We start from the raw sequence: 21073 nt of genomic DNA on the forward strand, positions 1-21073 counted from the left end.
AAAGGTCAAACCCAGAAGCATGTCAAAACACGGGGCCTCACCTTACTTTTTAAAGTATTCTACTTGGATGATAAAAGTATGGTTAAGTATAATAAAAAAAGTGAAAATTTGATTTAAAACATAAAATAATTTCAGCTTGTTACAAGCATGCAGAAACATTTGTCATAATTTAAAGAATTTACATAAAATACAACACCCCCCCCCCAAAAAAAAAATTAGGTACAAGTTAGAAAAGCATTTCTTGCAAGACATGAAAATTCTTTAAAAAAAACGTTTTTTATCAACCTTAATTTTTAAGGTACAAGCTTTAATTTGAAATTTATCAATTTTCAAAATGTACTTTTATAAACTTTACAAAATAAAATATAAAAATGTAATTTAATTGAATCTAAAAATTACCTTGGGTTTATTTTATGTACATTTTGTTGCACATCTAAAAAAAACTACTTAAATTGTTATATCTGTATCATTGTTAAATAATAGTTAAATTTAATTATTTTTCAAGTACAATCAAATTTACATGACATAAAATAAGCCCAAACTAATTTTTTGGGTTCAATTTTAAATTGTTACACCTTACCTTGCAAAGTTTGCTTTGAAAATTAATAAATTTCAAATTAAAACTTGTACCATTTTTGAAGTTTATAAAAACATTCTGTTTAACCATATTCTTGTCTTGCAGAGATGGTTTCTAACTTATATACGTTTTATTCTTTATTACCATTTTATCTGTTCATGTTTCGGTTGCCGGGCCATATTTACGATCCAGCAGACTCGTCAGACCTTACAGAAATGGCTATTATTATTTGGAAGAAGGATTTTAAAAGAAATACGAGTGAGAGAAAAAAATAAAGGGAAAAAGAAGGGAAGAGAAAATAAGGGGGCGGAGATCGATAATAATTAAGTTTTGAAGTTTAAAATGCATTAGATTGTAGTGAGGGGGGTTAGTAAATTCAGCTAGGCGTGGGTGAAGATATAGTGATATAGAGAGGGGGAGATAAAAGGGGGGGGGGGTAAGGAATATGGGGGAGGAATTTCAATTTTGTGTTTTAAGATTTGGCTGTTGGGGGGGTAGTGTTCGTGTCACACACACACATATATATATGCTTGTTTATTATAAACTTTTTTTTTTTTTTCAGATCTGATTTCGCCATCATCCAAGGTGACCAGGTCAGAGAACAGAAGATGATTGAAGACAACAGAGTAAACAAAAATAAATGTACAGGTGAAAGTTTCAACAAAGTCACCGGCATGAAATTATGCACTCAACTTAAGTACTCCAACGCCTCCATGCAAAAGGAGGCACCATATTTCCCATTTACTGGCCCCGTCGTCATGCAGGTTGAGCTGGTTAACCACGACATACCCGACGGCTACCTCATGAAAACTCACATTATCGAGGTATTTTCTTTTTATTATTTACTCACGCGAATTATCGATAAAAAAAAAAATACTGAAATCATTTGGCAAAAAGTGTAGCGCTCTCTAGATGCCAGAATATTTTCTACGTGAACAGCTTCATTCATCATTGTAATTCCTTCTCTCTGCTTCACTGACTGCAAAAACCTGATAAAATTTAAGTTAACGGAATAAAAAATTTGGATGCCCAACTCTCTGCCCAGGTACTACCTCTCTAAATCTGGTCCATAGGAAAGTAGCCCTTTACGCTTTAATGACAATATGCCTTGTAAAGTAGAAAGAAAAAAATAATGTATCTCAAGATTCTGTGTACTCTTCGTTTCTTTCCGTCACTATTTATGTTTGTATCATCGCACCAGTCGCTTACCGTCTTATTTGGGTTGGTAACAGGTGTCAGCTTTCTCTACAATTTGAGACGCTCGGTCACCTCAATATTTCAGTACTCCTTATCTCACCAGGAAAGGTCTCGTAGGTTGGATTTTGTTTCTCAAATATTTTGAGATGCCGGAACAGGAAACCGCGAGCAAGAACACACAAACAATAACATATATATATATTAGTTCTCAATTTCTTTACTAACTCGGTGTTTGAGAGATAAAAAAAAAGTTTAATGGAACATTCTAATATCTACGTATCTCATATAGAGTTCAAGTATCTACGTATTTCATATAGAGTTCAAGTATTTCCCCCGGGTAGTGGTGGTCCTGGATATGACCTTAAACTATATCCGATGGTGAGGCCCCAGCTTGCTGGCTTTGGGGAGTGTTGAGCCACCCTTTAATTTCCATTGCTCCCAGGTCCACTCTGACCCGGAGTGGTGGTACCTGTTAGGGTCTACACTGTGGGTTGAATAGAAACCGACCTAAAACAAAAACAAATATACTCTGTTAAAAAATTGTTCTTCAAAATCACTGGATTCGGCATTAAATAACCCAAAAGAGTTGATATGCCGTAAAACAACCAACTAACCAACCAGGTAGTGGACCCTTAAATTTCTGAGAACTTCGACTGAAGTAAAATAAAAATAGTGTGTGTATGTATATATATATATATATATATATATATATATATGTATATATATAACAAATTTGCATAGCCGGTTAAAACCACCACTCCTCGGCAGGCAACTTAATAAATGGTTGCTCTCCACATATTAAACCAGTCTTCAAATGAAGGAAAAGAAAATGTATGTTTCAATATAAAATCCATTTAAAATTTTACATTTTTGGATTTTGTATTCAAATATCAAGTGCTTACTACAAACAGCAGATTTTATATAGAGACAGTGAAAAGACACTTCGAGTTTTGTTTATGCATATCATTAGCGCTGATGAGCTGCCCGTACTCGAGTAAAAATGTAAAAAAAAAAAAAAAAAAAAAAAAAACATATACAGATAACCATATATGAACATATCAGTACGGGTCGAAACAAATTTATGCTTGTATAGTAAATAAACTGAACATTTTTTCAGCCAGATTTTCTATATTAAATGTATTTGATTTAATACAGAATATCTGACAAAGCAGGTCGGTCAATTCGTCTGTCTGCCGGAATAAACTGTTTTGTATTCGCTAAAAGTAAAAAAATAAAGATTACATTTGGCTCTACTTTGGTATTGCACTTTTTGAACCCTTTTTTTACCACCCTACATTGGATTTTACCTTAGATTTTTACCTATATATATATATATATATATATATATATATATATGAAGACACTATTTCATGCTTACGCATTCATGTGTAAGAAGTGATAATTATGGCTTGTCGGGAGATTCGAACCCAATCATAATGTCATCCTTAACTTCGTATGCTAGCTTTCTACATCAAGACCACCGGTAACTAACACAAGAATTGAAGGAAATTAAATGCTTTTAAATGCCAATTTGACAGACATGGATAGTAAAGAGTCAGCGTATTCAACGATTGGGATGTTGCATTTGCGCAAAGTTGGCCGCTTTTTCTTAATTATCTGAACTTCTTAAAGAGGCTTTATAACTATTAGTTTTATTAAATATTAGCAATTATATTTATACCTACCGATACTAGTGTTTGATGTTTACACAATTATCAGTGTGTATACTTAGGTAGCATTTTTAAGCAAACTTTTTAAGTAACATTTATCAATTTTCGTGTTTAAATCTAAATAATGCCCCATATATATCACAAACGTTTTCGCTCCTTACTCGAATCCTCTTAAATTTGTAAAAATAAATAAATGAACAAAACAGGCAGGAATAAAGACCATCTCAAAACATGGCCGAGAAACACGTACGTGAAATTAGTTAGACGCCAGGAGATCGTTTTCACGCTATTCCAGGAAAGATGTTAAACAATTTTAATTTCGCGACAGCAGAATTAATGTTGCAGGATAAAATTGTTACGTGAAAAGGGGCTGTCCTTTTTCCATGTAAATAAAAAATATTAGATAAGTGAAAATGAGATTGGGATAAGACTAGACTCGAACTCTGTAGGCAAAGTTAAGAAATGGAGTGTTAAAAATTTAGTTTGTTGTTAAATTCTGTTAGAATAGTTAAATATTGTTTATATCGGAAAAAAGAGCAGATTTTCCATTCTTTTAGAAATCTGAATATTAAAAATGTCAGCTAAAAGAATGAACAATGCAAATTAAATTATATTGTTTAAAATAGGTGAGATTAAAATTGAGGATTATTTTGTTGTCAAGTGTGTTGGACAAACATATGTAAAGCCACGTGAAATTGGTCATGTTTGAAAAACACACTTCTGACATCATAGACAAAGGACGTTTCTCCATATTATGGGTTCGGATTTTAGTCAGAGAAAGAGAGAAGTCAGTCAGCAAGAGAGCCAGAGAGTTGGTCAGTTAATCCCTCGGAAGCGAAGGGAGAACATTTAGACTATGTAAATCCAAATTTGAATTCCTGACGTCATCGACCGGTCGATCAGATGAATAAATAAGTCATCATTATGTTGTAACTGTTGTCTTGTGTCATCCTTTATCACGAACGAAAGGTAGTTGTGTTTATCATCAATTATAATGAACATTGTAAACCCTTCCAAGTTATGTGCCCCATCTCCCCCAACACAAGTAATGTTTATAAATGCCTCCTTCCCTCTGTGTTAAGAAAACTAATATATATGAATATCTTGTCGCCCTCATCATCTCTATCGTTTTGTCTGTATTACATGAGTCCCGTTATATATGTGCCCAATATGAACTCCGCGTCGCCATCTTTAAATATGAAACCCCTGCTACACAACAATTGTATTGCATTCGAAATTTTAAAATGCCGTTACTGGTTTCATAGGTAATATTAATTGGAGATTTCTGTGTTTTAAAGATAGATTCGAGTATTTTTTTTTATTATTATTTTCACACAAAATGATCATTCGAAAAAATTAATAAGTATAATTAAGCAGAGGAAGTCTGATATTTTAGACAATATCTGCTTATATATACATACGTATGAGAAGTGTGCATACATACATACATACATACATACATACATACAGTTGACAAAGTAACACAATTAGATTATTTATCATATAAGAAAAACAACCCTTAAAACGTCATTAGATTATCATAAGAAAAACGACTCTTAAAACGTCATTAGATTATCATAAGAAAAACGACTCTTAAAACGTCATTAGATTATCATAAGAAAAACGACTCTTAAAACGTCATTAGATTATCATAAGAAAAACGACTCTTAAAACGTCATTAGATTATCATAAGAAAAACGACTCTTAAAACGTCATTAGATTATCATAAGAAAAACGACTCTTAAAACGTCATTAGATTATCATAAGAAAAACGACTCTTAAAACGTCATTAGATTATCATAAGAAAAACGACTCTTAAAACGTCATTAGATTATCATAAGAAAAACGACTCTTAAAACGTCATTAGATTATCATAAGAAAAACGACTCTTAAAACGTCATTAGATTATCATAAGAAAAACGACTCTTAAAACGTCATTAGATTATCATAAGAAAAACGACTCTTAAAACGTCATTAGATTATCATAAGAAAAACGACTCTTAAAACGTCATTAGATTATCATAAGAAAAACGACTCTTAAAACGTCATAAGTTTAAATGCCTTTTTGGAAGAGTGAAGATCTCATGATTTTATAACCATTCCCCTATGCCTCCTCTTGAACTATAGCTCAGTTTATCAACATCTACAAAAACATAACTGGCCCTCTCAGAATTAAGACAAATTCTAGTTAATAACACTAAAATAAACATTTCGGAACCAATTAAAACGAAAACTCTGTCTTCATTAAAACCCAGCAGCTTACAATTAATAACATTACATACACACACGCATATATGTGCCGCTCCCCATTTTGGAGTATCAAATTGGTAAAAGGGAAAATTATTCCTAACTCGGATTCAAGTAAAAATGCACTTTGGTATAATTAAATTAATTCAAAAAGTATCGCAAACAAATAACATCTACATAAAACGCAATACATCTAGCAGTCGCGCGAGATAGCCCAGTGATATAGGTTTAAGCTTCTAACTACGGGGTCTCTATTCCGAAGCTGGCTAGATTTAGCCACTGTGATGAGTCGTAGACGACGAAACTCGTGTCAGTGGATAATATTTTAAAACTATATATTACATAAGCATTTATGTGCAGCTACACATTCATGAACATATTTCGGTAAGCCAGTTACAGGTGATGCTGTTTATATAACGACATAGTTCATAATGAAAATTAGAAAAACGTTTACAGCAGATCTTGATTAAGAGGGCAGTCACATGATATTCAAAAATAAAATAAATTAACCGCATTTAAATAAGTGAAAAACTTTGACTGTCACTGCATCGAACGTATGGGTCCGAGCGTTTAAATATAACGACACCGTTTAAAAAATACGCATATTATTTCTGCTGATATTATCTTATGTGTGATGTTATCTCTGATCAAAAGTCATGCTCATTATTTTAGTTTTATATAATGTACTGAACCGTTATATAGAAAGATAAAATCTTCACTTCTCTACAAAATCATAACGAACATTTTTCTTTCTTTGTAGGCAACGCAATCAGGCTTTGTAATTGACACACCAAATTCGAAAGTCAATCGAAAGATATCACTTGATATCGACTTCAAAAAAGTAGACAAGAAAATCGAATTTGATTCACCTTGGAAGAAGGTGAATTTTAACGGTACGTAGAATAAAATCTGTTTTACATTCGATCGTGTTTTTTTTGGGGGGGCGGCTTTTTTTCAAACGGCATCGATTAGGGTTTTGTTGTAGTTTGTTTGGAAGTGTCATAGTATTTCCGTTTCGGTTGCCCGTAGCGTGTAAAATGTTATACACCCGTTATCATCGTCGGGTCCTAGGTTCTTTATCCTATGCTAAAACAATCATTCGAACGCCGACGTTTGGTATTTATAACATACTTTTTGTACAGACAATTGATAAATTTCACAAGTGAGGGCTCTGTGAACTTTAAAATACCCTTCAGAGAAATCGAGATAGATGGATAAACAAGATGTTTGTCACGCTACGTCTAGCTATTTTGAACGATTTTCAAGTAGCAGCCACGTTTTATGCCCGTCTGATAGTTATCAGTCAAAAGAGGAAGATCTCCCTTCAGGAACTCGCGTGATTTCGCCAACTTCCGTTAACGAAAGGTTAAATTCTAACCTTCCATCTGTTACTCACTCCTCAACTCAACTAACGGTTTGCGTTCTGTAACAAAAGATTGTCTCTTATGCCATCGACCAGTGGCTGAAGTTGGCTCTTGTGACGTGTTCTCGTTGAAAATGAGAAAGCTTATGCATGTGATGTTTATATTACGCGCAAAATATTTTCAATGCATTCGCAATATGTGGAGGTATATATTTTTGCGCTTCTGATTGGCTGAATGATTTTAAGTGATATCTTCTCCAATCCAGAGTAGATATTATTAATATTTATTGGCTATTGTATTTTGTGACGCTATATTTGCATCTAAATGAAAACCATAATTTTCGGGATTCAACAACGCCAGCTATTATAAACTATATATATTAAATAGGATTTCTATAGATTGAGAAAATCAAAAGTATATTTTAATCTATGTCTCTGCAATTATCCTGGCCAAAATCTAATCAAGGATAAGGTTACGGAGATGGTTTAGTTGTCAGTTAAATGATAAAGAATATTACGAGATGATTGAAAATGAGGAATCGTCGAATTACCGAGGATATATATTCAAAAGAATATGGTTCATAAAATAAATTAAAACTAAAGGAATCTTATATATATTATGTACTCCTTAAATATTACAATCTCTCTGCATGTAATATATATATATATATATATATATATATATGAGAGAGAGATTATAGAATATTTAAGAGTGTGTGTATGTATGTATATATATATATATATATATATATATATATATGTGTGTGTGTGTCAGGTCATGTCATGTGCTACTGGTACCATGTAACCCAGTACTACCTGCCTCATGGTCGGGTCACCGGCGATTAAACTGGTTCCCCCACCAGACTTGTTTGGTGAGGAGGGCGGCTAGTCTCCCTGAAGGATTAAAAACAAGACCTTCCAAAGGGCGAATGAACTCTTTTTCTGGGTCAACGGCCAACTAGCACCGTGTGTGTGGGGGGGGGAGGGCTCCCGTAAGCCGTGGTGAAGGCAACCTTTCTAGGAGAAGCAAATCTCTGATTTAAAAAAAAACATAAAGCGGAAGACCATTACCCGCATTAAGTTGGTCTGCAGTTTAATTTGTTGCTGGCTATCTTGCTCTTGCTTGTTGCTGGATCTCAACATTTTGAACCGAGAGAGAGACTTAGCTGTCGTACAAAGCTAAGACTCTATAACATCATACTTGTATAGATACTCCCTCGGGCATTTGGGCTCATGGATTTTAAATGTCTGAGGGAGTGGCACTCGTCTGAGAAGACGTTGCAATCATCATATTACTTATGAAAAAGTAATCTACGGACATGCATGATTCCAGATCCTATCTCTTCAGCGTAGCTTGACTATTTCTAGGAATCGAACCTGAAACCATATGTATTACGGTCTGGTGCATTATCCGTTATGCCACGAAGTCCTCGATAATTTTACTGTTATTTTTTATGGTTTTTAAACTTATGCAGATTTCTTTTTTTTTTTTTTTAATACAGTTAATTAGCATCTTCAGCTTGAAGATCTTTATATATTTACTCCTTAAATATTTCTATAATCTCATGTCCTTAAATATTACAACCTTTGTGTGTGTGTGTATGTATATATGTATATATATATATATATCCCTTTACTATTTATATAAACTTCTTATATGTACTCCTTAAATATTACTCTAATATATTCCCTTAAAATATCTTTACAATAAAAATGAGCACGTTACTCATATTTTTTAAATATATATTAAGTCTCCTAACTTACTGAAATTGTATCCTTTAAGTGATCAGTAGAGATCTAGAATGATTACCATAGAATCAGTGATCATCATTTTGTTCATGCTTTAGTTTACAAAGTCGTTTTTAAACATTGTTTATTTACGGGTGGAGCAAAAGCGTTAAACTTGAACAATGAAGTAACGTCTAATAATTAGAAAAAATAGCAAGTCTCGAACGTTTACATCTGAACATTAAGGAGAAAGGAATGTAAATCCTTTTTATCCTTTAAAAATTATTTTCTAGAATGGTTTTTCCTTTACAATTCAACAGATTAAATAGAAAATTAGCCACAAGGGGTTTATATCATCGATGGAAAAGATGATTTACAAAATAATAATAATAATGATAATGATAATAATAATGATAATGATAATGATAATGATGATAATGATAATGATGATAATAATGATAATGATAATAATGATAATAATAATAATAATAATAATAATAATAATGATAATAATAACATGCCATAACCTGATGACTTTTTATAAGTCAAAAAAATTTATTCCTTCTTTAAGAATATTTATTTTAGAGAAAAAACGGACATCGTTATTGGACTATATAATTTCTATAATATAATTCAAAATAATAATATTGAGTTTATTTGCATTTGCTTTAACATTAAACATAAGAAAAATAAATATTTCAGCATATTCAATGTTAAAATTTCGAGAGATTGTAATGTATTTTGTTCGGATTTCATAAAATGAAATGAGTTGTCAGGTAGATAATTTTTTTTTAACTGCATTTTTCATATTCAATATCGAATTACTTTAAATATACATAAGGATTATTCAATATTTTAGATTACCATGTATATATACATTGAGTGTCCAATGCTTTTAACCAGAGTTATAGAAGTAATTTCAGATTCTTCAGTTTAGTGGCTTATTTTGTACGCATCTTTCTGATTTCTTTTTTCAGGCAAATATATCAAGACCCGAAACAAGCAGCTCCTTTCAGGGGAACTCGTATTGGACCATAAGAATAACAAGGTTGACAAATACTCGGCCATGTTCCAGTTAATTTTTTCATCCGTGAAAGGAAACATCAAATGGGTGCCGAAAATCGTTCTGATGTCGCCAACCAGAAAGATGGTCGTCGATGGAACCGTCACGAAATCAGGGAAGCGCCTCGAAGCTGATCTCACGGCCGGCGGCTTCTACAAAGACGAGATTTCTTTAAAGTGTAAGTACGCAATACAAAAATCAATAATACGAGGTGCCTTCAATAATTTTCCAAACTTTTTTTCGTATAGGCACTTTTTTTGATAGTACACAATGAAACTCTAGTCCCCTTCGAAGTAATCTCTTCCGGCTGTAATGCACTTGTTGTACCGTTTCAGAAACTTCTAGAAGGCCCCACGTGTGAGCGTGTCAATCACTATCGTCACAGTCTCTTTCATCTTATCAATTATCTCTTAACGACAGCCTCTATGGTTTTCCTTGAGCTTAGGGAATAACCAAAAGTCGCAGGGAGCAGAGGTCTAAACTATAGGGAGGGCGAGGAACTGTCTTGATGCCCATCTTGGTTAAATAGTTTGTGACAAGGATGGAGTTGTGGACTGGTGCATTCACGCAAATGTTCCGCATCTAAGTTTCTCGCGACTAATTTTGTGTACAGTTCTCACACTGATATTAAACTGTGCTTATTGTCGCTTTAGACACACGGCGGTCTTTATCTATGAAATTTATTTGACCAATTAACTCTGTTCTGACTTCCTTACTCTTCTCACACCATATCATCCCTTACAGACTTTCTTGAATCTCTGATGCCACTCAAAAAAAAAAAAATGCTTGATTCATGCAAGATGGTCAAAAAGCAGTTTGAAGTATTTCATAAATTTCTGTGACATTTTTCCAAGTTTAAAACAAAATTTTATTGCATTTTTTTCTGAAGTGTCCTCCTATCCAGATTGTCACAGATGGTGAATTTTAAAAATGCAATCTGGCTTTAGTAGGATGTATTCCAATTCCTGCTGTAACTTCCCACACATCGCTCATCTTCCTTTCAAAAGATTGTAGCGTCAGCATCGACTGGCACCACACCGAATAGATGAGGATGGAAAGATGAAGAGAGCATTAACCAAGCCTCTGCTGGATGAGTGTGAAGAGGGCCTCCCAAGATTCTTATCTTGCCATCCAAATTCCAGTGATGACCAATGGTTATTGCCAGCGAGAAGCCAATAGCAAAGGCTACTGCGATAACGCAACGTCATTTGGACGGATTATCGAAAAAGGTGAACATCCAGACCCCAAAGAACACCACGGATTGTTATCAGGGATTAATCTATTATAATAAGCTGTGCGAGAACTCTTGAGTGCCACTTACACTACTACTAAAATGATATCGTAATTGCTACTAGTGTTGTATTGTCACCAAATCGACGCATGTTGTGTTCTAACTAAATTTATTATTATATATCTTTAAACTAACGGGCCACATATATATATATGTAGCTATATACGTTGTTCGATATATAACAGACTGTTGTCTGTGTCGTAAATGTCTATCTTAACGGCTCGTGACTCATCTAGTGTTATACATGCTTGCGTGTCAACATATAATAAACATGCATGCCTGTCTGCTGCTGGCTGCTTATGGGGGATTCCTCAATTGGGGGAGCTGGAACTTGCTGTAACAATGACGCTCTAAAACATGGACCCAAGACAATGTTTAACTTCGCTTACTCAAACCGGAACACCTGACACGTCACATCCGGTTCCCGCTCGCATACTTCCGGTGCAAACTGATCGGTTATGGAGTTTCATACTTGTCAAAACATGTCCCCATTCAAACTCCGTGTACTCCGCTTGATAGATAAACGGATAATTAACTGCTTCTACCTGGCTATTATCTAACACTACTACTAATAATCGCTTTGTTGTGATTATAGGAACGACGTGTTAAAAACGGACTAGCATTGTCAAAGCGTAATGTTTTCTAAGAATGAAATAAATTATCCTACCTATAGGATTCCATTTGACAGCTTTATTCTGCATCAAATGACCAAAACATGATTGATACACTGTAAAACACGGCCTTTCACCTGACTACAACATAGTCGTTTTCAAGTCCAATATAAACAACTACTTGTTGAGCTGTCCTCTTAAATAGCTCTACCCAATTTCGACTATCATTACCAATTTTCACGATGTTGTCCCGCTGTCCATCTTACAAAGTCACTAACCTTTATCCTCGTATGGCCTTTGTGCCTTAGTAATAACAAAGTGTTGTATCTTATTTCGAGGCACCATCATTGCAAGATCTTGCCATGTTTTTTTTTTGTAGCAATGTACGTCTTCACGAGTCATATTCACTTTGACTACGAAGGTCATTCCAAAAGTAAAGCCTCCGATTTATTTTCAACTCAAAAGTTAAAGAGCTACAAAGTCGGAGTGGTACCCTTAAAACAAGTGACCCTTTTGTGCTCCAGGATTTATTTTTCTTCGTAGCCATAACCATTCTCGGTGCATTTTTACCAGGAATTCAATGAATCGTCTCTGCTTCTGACGCACGTCCATGACAGTAGTTGCTTTCTTAGTCTAACACTGCCGGGATGAAATTTTCGGATCATAAATGCATAAGTTCGGTCATCCTAACAATGCAATTTGCAATCATCCCGTATCCATTCGGGCAGAATAAAAGAAAAAAACTAGGGAGGATTACTTTTGGAACCTCGTAGTCTGTCATTAATTTGGTGAACACGCTATAAATTATAATCCACAAAACTCTATTAACCCCACGTGAATATTTTCTTCTCTGGTGCGTTAAAAATATTGACCTCAGGGATAAGGAATTGGTTAAATTTACAACTGAAAGCTAATGGCTTTATGACCATTTAACGATTTTTTTTTTTGGGGGGGGGCTCTTGTTTTCAATATAATTTATTTTCAAAGTTCAATTCTAATCGGATACGCGCTGACATAAGTTACATGCACCTCTATACGATAGTGATGGGTTGCAGACTTTTTTCTCATTAAAGAAAGAAAAAAACGAAAGGCATCTGCATAACAATGATATATTTGTATATTTTTGGCAGCAAGTCATTATTCAAGCACGTCTGATTGAACACGACAGTTATTGTTTTTCCGATTTTTTTCTGGATATCTTTTCCATTCGCCGAGCGGTTTTTTTATTTCAGCTGGCATGTTGTATAAAATGGCGCCCAAAAGTTGTTGCTCAGCCATATTCTACTCAAGCGCTTTCTATCAGTGCGTCCGATTATCATCAGGAGTGGTTGTTGTTGTGGCTTTCTTTTCCTTTGAGGCTTGATGTATTTTAGGCACCGCCAAAACTGGGGGGGGGGGCAGGTCAGTACTTTTTGACGGACCGTCTTTTTAAAAATCTACCAAAAATCAGGTAATTATCCGATCAATACGAAATTTTCAGCGATTATTAGGAGAAGAATGAACTTTATAACAGTGTACTTATTTTTCATAAACGATATTTATATATATATATTTTTTTGCTTACAAAACCCCCCTTGTTTTGAAGTGGGAACAAATATGCTTAAAATAATCATCTGAAACTGAAATCAACATATTGTGTTGTTGTAAGGGACAGAATTATAGATTCAAAAAAAAAAATTGTTTGCATACCTTATTTTTACGTCTGAATATCAGAACTTCGATTGTGTTTAATTATCCCGCTTTTGAGTTTTGAAGTGTGAAATTCGGTGAATATGTTAAGTAAAATAATTAATTTAAGTTAAGCAAAACAAAACAAAAAATTTTTTTTTAATATTTATACGAAAAAAGCTATTTTAAAATCTTTGATAAATAAATTAACAATTTTTTTTTAGCGAGCCGAATAATGCATGACCATTATTAAACAGGGCATGCTTTGAATAATCGATACCAAAAAAAAAAATTTGATAAATATTGTGCCCTTTGTGTTAAAAATAGCATCATTTTTTTTTCGATCCCGTTTGAAAACGTTTGCCGCCTTTCGACTACGGTGGACCAAACGCGCTGAAATAATTTTTTTTTATTCTGCTTTAAATTGCCCCCCCCCCCATTTTGGGGAGCCTGGCCCCCCCATACACATTAAAAACCAAACGCATACAAATGATCACCCATCTGGTACTGGCCAGCCTCAGCTTAATAATACATTGAAATTTTCGTCACTGAAAAATAAGTTTTTTTTTGCCTGTTTGGTCTTCCATAGTTTTCTTTTTATCAAACGAAAACGTAAACAGAGTCGATCTGAACTCTACGTCAACGCGAAATATCTGGTTACCTATATGAATAAGTGGAATTATTTGAAATTCAGGTACTTATATTATAATATTTTTGCATATTCTCTTAGAAAATCATCCTAAATCTTAGTTAGACAATAAATAAATTAATTATTTCAAAAACCCTTTTTTTTAAATATTTAAATACGTTTTTTGTGCAAGACAAAAAATGTCAATTGTTAACTTTTTGAGAAAATTTAACATTTAAAATTAAATTAAAAATAGTAGAAAAAGTTTTACATTATTCTGTTTTCTATATGATAAAATTCAGGGTTTTATCTTTCTGGAAAAAAAAGTTACTCAGAAATAATGGATTTTAATAAATGTAATTTCGTTTTAAAAAACAACTTGATTTTGCGGCCATTTTTGGCGGTGCCTAATGTATTTATAGTGTTTTTTATTGTTTTTATTTGTGTGTGTGTGTGTGTGTGTGAGAGAGAGAGTGTGAGAGTGTGTGTGTGAGAGAGAGAGCAGAATGCGAAATAAATCGTATAAGCATTAAAAATAGTCTTGTTTTTTTTTATGTTTCTAATATATTATTGAATGACGAAATATTATGATTAAAGTCTAATTAGTACTAGGCGTGTAAACTTGAGAAAATCACGCTTGAAATGTGTCAACATTATTTGAATGAGTAAAATAAAAACAAGATGGCGTCCAATTTGATCTGATGCGTGATTTCGCTTAAGATAATGTTTACTTTCTCTCGCTAAAGAAAGAACAAAACACTAAAAGACTTCCGTTGCTAGCCTTCCTTCAATGATAATGAAAAGCTGTCGATTGAATTGGGCAGATTATCACTTTGACTTGTGTGTAAGCTATGATTCTCAGTTATTCCCACTAAATTATCGCCCCATTAGCTTCCTCCCGCTTTTCGCCAAAATATTTGAGTCCTTAGTTAATAAAGCCCTAGTCCAGCACCTAACAGCTGCTAAACTCTTGACTGACAAACAATATGGATTCAGGCAAGCCCGTTCAACAGCAGATATCTTAACTGTAGTTTCTGAACGTATATACCGTTCATTGGATAAAACAGGGGAGGGTAGAGCGGTGGCCCTTGATATATCTAAGGCTTTTGACAGGGTATGGCACGATGGTCTTCTAAGGAAAATTAGATCATATGGAATCACTGGAAGAATTCATAACGTAATTAAATCCTTCTTAAGTAATAGAAAAATCAAAGTTGTCCTCGACGGACGTACATCCAAACAATATGACATAAATGCGGGAGTGCCTCAGGGGTCTATCCTTGGACCTCTATTGTTCCTGATATTCATAAACGACCTCCCTGATAATATTGTTTCGGAGATGGGTATATTTGCCGATGACACCACTCTCTATAACAGATATGAGGGGAAAACTAATGAACACATATCCAAGAAAATGGCAGAAACACTAGAGGATGACCTCCAATCCGTAGTGGAATGGGGACAAAAATGGTTGGTCTCATTCAATGCTGCTAAGACTAAGCTTGTTTCCTTCAATAACTACAAGAAACCTTCTCTACCACCAATAGCAATGGCCAAGAACACATTGCCTGAAAGTACTTCTTTTAAACTCCTCGGCCTAACGTTTACAGGGAATATGAACTGGAATAGATACATTGAGAGCATTGCCAAGGCTGCTGCAAAGAAGGTTGGCTCCCTCTACCGTGCTAGAAAACTACTTACGCCTGACAGTATCCTATACCTCTATAAGGCAACCATTCGCCCATGTATGGAGTACTGTTGTCACATCTGGGCTGGTGCATCTGCTGCTTGTCTCTCGCTCCTGGACAGGGTTCAAAAAAGAGTCGCAAACCTGATAGGTCCTGAACTGTCATCTGGGCTTCAACCTCTGTCCCATCGACGAGATGTTGCATCCCTCTGCCTGTTCTACAAATACTTTAATGGTGAATGCTCTGACGAACTGCAAACACTTGTACCTCCCCGACGTAACTACCCCCGACAAACCCGACAAGCTACTAAGTCTCATCCCTTTACAGTGGAGATCCCTAGGTGCAAGAAAGCCTTTTACTCCAATAGTTTCTTCCCCAGAACTGCGGGTCTTTGGAACTCCCTTCCGGGATTCTGCTTTCCCAACTGCAATGATATGCAGAAGTTCAAGTGTAATGTTAACAAACATCTTTCTACTCTTCTCCCTTCATAATGACCCCGCTAATTAATTCCCTAATAGTAGCCCCCTGCTTCAAAGTGGCACTGTGCCTTGTTTGGGGTGAAAATTGAATAAAAAAATAAAAAATAAAAAAAATTTCAAAACAAACCTACGTTTTCGATCGCCCTATAGCCATATTGGCGTAACATTTATTTGGTTTTGAGACACTATTTGGACGATATTTTAATATAGGACAATTTGATTTGCGTCAGCTGCGAGTTATCTCCCATGCATTGGCGGTAAAATTTTAGTCGTATATTTGTTTGTTTAATTCATTTTTTTTTTTTCATCTGAAAACCTCATCTTTATATTTCAGTGTCAGCTGTGATGTCCAATCGAGAGTACTCTTGTATTTCTACCGTTAGAGTTGGTTCGAAAGAGTATTATATGAAAACAAAGGTTGGCATGATACCCAAAGGAAAAGCTGTAATCTATTCCCCAGAATTGAATATCATCGTCGAGGGTAAAGAACTCATCAAATTCGAATCGTCCCTTTTATATAATCCCAAATCAAAGATTATCATGAGCTTCAAACTGGACAAAGTTTTCTCGAAAATCGTTGCCCTTAACGGTAAGTAAAACTAGTCTCTACTTATAAATAAAGGGCACTTTGTGTGTATGTCTGTGTGTGGGAGTTCGTTCTCTATGGATTCCAAAACTGCTGGGCCGATTTTGATAAAAATTTCACACAGATGTATTTTATCTGTCTGGCACCGTTCTTAGAGAGTATTTGTATCGGAATACCCTCAATAAAGATCAAAAATCGATAATCGAAAAAATCCCCGTGAAAGAAGGAATAGTCCGATTTTGACCATAGTTAACATTTTTATAGAATCTAACATCACAAGTGCATCTGAGAAGTTTTATCACCGCACAAGCAGAAGAGCCAGGTGCATAAAATCAACAGTAGGTTCTTTGATATGAAAAGGGCGCGTTTGAAATTAATGTTTCTGTTTACAGCACAATTGAAGCAAACTTTAATTCAAACCATCTATATCTATCTCGCCTGTCTGTTTAAATGTATGTCTGCCTTAAACTTTCGACAGTCGATGGATTTTCAAGAGATTGATATCGTTTTGAAGATCGACCCTTCGGACGACAAATATCAAAAAATTGGCTAAAAACATCAATTCCTTCACCTTAAACTGGGCACGTTTCTACAAGGAGGGGTCGGTTTTTTCGCAGATATTTTCGAAAGTCATTCCCTCTTTTCGATTGACTAGCCTTAATTTAAACCTTTGTCACTTGATGGACGCAACAGTAAAGACATCACTTTTTTTTTTACGTTCTTCCTTTCCTTCGCGGTACAGGTCAAGCCTACCTGCCTGTCTATTACTACCTTTTGCTCAACACACACGTACAAACACCCGGGCAACGCCGGGTACCCAGGCTAGTTATAAAATAATTTCATAAAATCAACAATAGATTCTCTACAGTGCAGTGTAGACTACAATGTATTGTGGACTAAGTCACTACGGAGAGGGATGTGAACCTTCGTCCCGGGGCACCACGATGGATCCCCGACTAGAGCAGACAATCGATTTGATTGAAAAATGTGCGATTTCACGAATTTCGATGACAATAAAAATATGAGTGAAACCTTCGCTGAACCTTCAATTCTTTGGCATTTTGAACTAATTAGTCATTATATAAAAATACCTTCATAAAATCAACACTACATTTTCTACAGTGTAATTGTAAACTACAATGTATTGCCGACTAAGTTACTTCAGGCAGGCATGTGAGCTTCTGGTGTACCGCGGTGGGTTCTCGACTAGAACAATCAACTAATTTGATTGAATGGGCAATTTTACTTATTTCGATGACAAAATTATTGGAAGTGTTGAACATTCATCGATCCTCGTGTGTGTGTGTGTGTGTGTGTGTGTGGGTGTGTGTGTGTGTGTGTAAAAAAAAGTGAACAAACCATATATGTTCAACGTTTTATCTTTATTTCAAGACTAAGAAAAGAAAATGCCAGTAAACTATTTGAAAATATACTTGTTTGTAATATGAAAAGGATGCCTTTGTTCTATTTTAGAACGAAAAATAAAAAGGCGAAAAATAGAACACTGACATCTTTTTCATATTACAAGCACAAAAAGTATATTTTCAAATATTGTACTAGTATTTCATTTTCTTCAAATTAATCACCCGAGGAAGTTTTGAAATAAATGCAGCTTAGACTAAAAAGAAGCTAAAATTAATTCTTTTTCTTACTTAACTTTCTTAACCTCAAAAATGGTCGACGAACGAACGGTACTTGAGGAAATAGTTAATGAGATTTCTCCATTGTCGGTACGAATGGTCTGCCTGTTTCCCAGACTCTGTCTCCAACACATGATGTACTTTTGATCTAAAAACCGACATTTATAGCGCATTTTTGTCTAGGAAGCTGACCTTTTGAACCCTCGCATCAATCACTCTAGGTGCACTGGATCAACCTCTGTTTGCCGCCAAGTTGTCTTGGCATGTATTTAAAAATATCATACTAGTAACCATAATCTCTACTTACTGGCGTAGGGTCTCGATATACAACGAAAAAGATAGATATTGAATTCCGATACATTGACGACTGTTTCGTGCTTAAAGAACCAGAAATAAGCATGTAATTACTAGAATATTCGATTTATGCAGCTCATCTGGAGTTTATATCATATATAAACCACTTATGTTTTACATGAGCATCATTGTTGCTACACATTTATGAGCATGATTCGGTCAGTCAGTTAAAGTAACTAAGAAATCTCGCCTGAAGAGGTCTTTAGTTATTGTAACTGGCTGACCCCTGAAAACTCTGGTTTGCCCTCTTCTTGAAACTTAAAAATTAGCCCTCTCTAAAAATGGCATAATTGCGTTTTTGGTCCCCCCACCTCCCGACATAAGAGGGTTTGGACCTAGTAATTCACTCTCGTTCGTTTATTCACACTTTTCTCAATAACCACGCCTTTTTTACACATTAATTAATCATGATGAAATTCAATTTTTGCCAGAACAGATTTTCCGGGATAACTCTGGTTGCCTCTCTAGGGGGTCATTATAGGGGCAATTTTACCTCTAAATCGTTCGTCCGTTCGTTTGTTCGCACTTCTCTCAATAACCACACCTTGAATTATTTTGAAATTTTGCACAAACATTAGTCACGGTCAAAGTAAATATTTCCCTTGTGGAGGGGGGATCCCGCATGCTTGGCTTGTTCACAAATGTTTGAAATACACTTATCAGTTCTTGTCCCAAAGTGCAACAAAGTTTGGTTTAAATAGTTTACATTTGTTCAATCCCAAGCAACGTCGGATGTCTCTTCTAGTTAAAAAGTGTAAAGTACGAGCATTGAAGCTTTCTGGTTTATTTTATATTTAATTTTAATAATATGAATGGTAAATATTTAATTTTAATAATATGAATGGTAAATATTTAATTTTAATAATATGAATGGTAAATATTTAATTTTAATAATATGAATGGTAAATATTTAATTTTAATAATATGAATGGTAAATATTTAATTTTAATAATATGAATGGTAAATATTTAATTTTAATAATATGAATGGTAAATATTTAATTTTAATAATATGAATGGTAAATATTTAATTTTAATAATATGAATGGTAAATATTTAATTTTAATAATATGAATGGTAAATATTTAATTTTAATAATATGAATGGTAAATATTTAATTTTAATAATATGAATGGTAAATATTTAATTTTAATAATATGAATGGTAAATATTTAATTTTAATAATATGAATGGTAAATATTTAATTTTAATAATATGAATGGTAAATATTTAATTTTAATAATATGAATGGTAAATATTTAATTTTAATAATATGAATGGTAAATATTTAATTTTAATAATATGAATGGTAAATATTTAATTTTAATAATATGAATGGTAAATGTTTAATTTTAATAATATGAATGGTAAATGTTTAATTTTAATAATATGAATGGTAAATGCCGTGGGTAAATCTAAAAGGAAATCAATAAAACCAAACTGTAATTGTTTTTTTTGTTTTTTTTTATCTGGCAGCTCGAATATTGATGAACAGTAATAAGAAAAAGATGAAGAATCTGCTACATTTCAATCTGAAGGGTCCAAAATTATCGATTGATATCAAGGGTAATATGGAACTGAAGGAAGCACGATTCATATCAAGGGTTGTGACCACGTACGCAATCGGCACGTACCAAGATAAGCTGACCATATCCAGTAAATTACTCGACGAGAGTACCAGAAGCTTAACCTTGTACAATGGCGATATGTAAGTACTCGTATATTTATCAAATTCTTTACATGTCCGAGGATGCAATTGAAAACGAGGTTCTATACTAAGATCAACACACGCTTGCGCGCGCACACACACACGCACACACACACGCACACACGCACACACACACACACACACACACGGAATTAATGTTTGAGTAGAAAATGATCCTTGAGTTTACTTTTGGCAGCCTCGTGACTCCTGTTTCCCTTATTTCGTCCTTTAGTTCTCACAATCCATGAGCAATATTTCTGACAAAGGAAGAAAAATTGACCTTTTGATTTAGTGGTCTTCGTCAATTCACTGTCCAGCTATTTTAATACCTCGATATAAACTTCCTATTCCAGTAGCTTCTTTACAAGAATTACATCCTAGTGAAATTCTTCGTACTGTTTTTTTTTTTTTTTTTTTTTTTTTTTTTTTTTTTTTTTACGTATAGCTATAGATTTTTCCAGACTATGATCAACAGGCATCTCCTGTCTTTGCGTGAATCATCAAGTGGCTTCATGCATTGTCCTAAGCGACTAACATAGACAAAAAAGCCCACGATATAATTGTAAAAAATAGTAC

At 34.2% G+C, this 21073-nt stretch overlaps 2 protein-coding genes across 2 annotated transcripts in view; one reads left to right on the plus strand and one right to left on the minus strand.

Annotated features, from left to right (window-relative positions):
* The window catches only part of LOC145298432 (hydroxymethylglutaryl-CoA synthase 1-like), a 413120-nt gene that overhangs the window by 350339 nt on the left and 41708 nt on the right, over nucleotides 1-21073 (minus strand). The gene's annotated exons all lie outside the window — the stretch shown is intronic.
* The window catches only part of LOC145298416 (apolipophorins-like), a gene marked incomplete in the record, with an annotated part of 149305 nt that overhangs the window by 63444 nt on the left and 64788 nt on the right, over nucleotides 1-21073 (plus strand). The window contains 5 exon segments of the mRNA XM_080144316.1: nucleotides 1140-1401; nucleotides 6452-6584; nucleotides 9760-10023; nucleotides 16545-16799; nucleotides 20266-20497. Of these exon segments, the coding sequence (XP_080000442.1) occupies nucleotides 1140-1401; nucleotides 6452-6584; nucleotides 9760-10023; nucleotides 16545-16799; nucleotides 20266-20497 (1146 nt within the window).

Source organism: Euprymna scolopes, chromosome 2 (assembly GCF_053919585.1).
Source record: "Euprymna scolopes isolate OS-2025 chromosome 2, ASM5391958v1, whole genome shotgun sequence".
Taxonomy (NCBI): Eukaryota; Metazoa; Mollusca; class Cephalopoda; order Sepiida; family Sepiolidae; genus Euprymna; species Euprymna scolopes.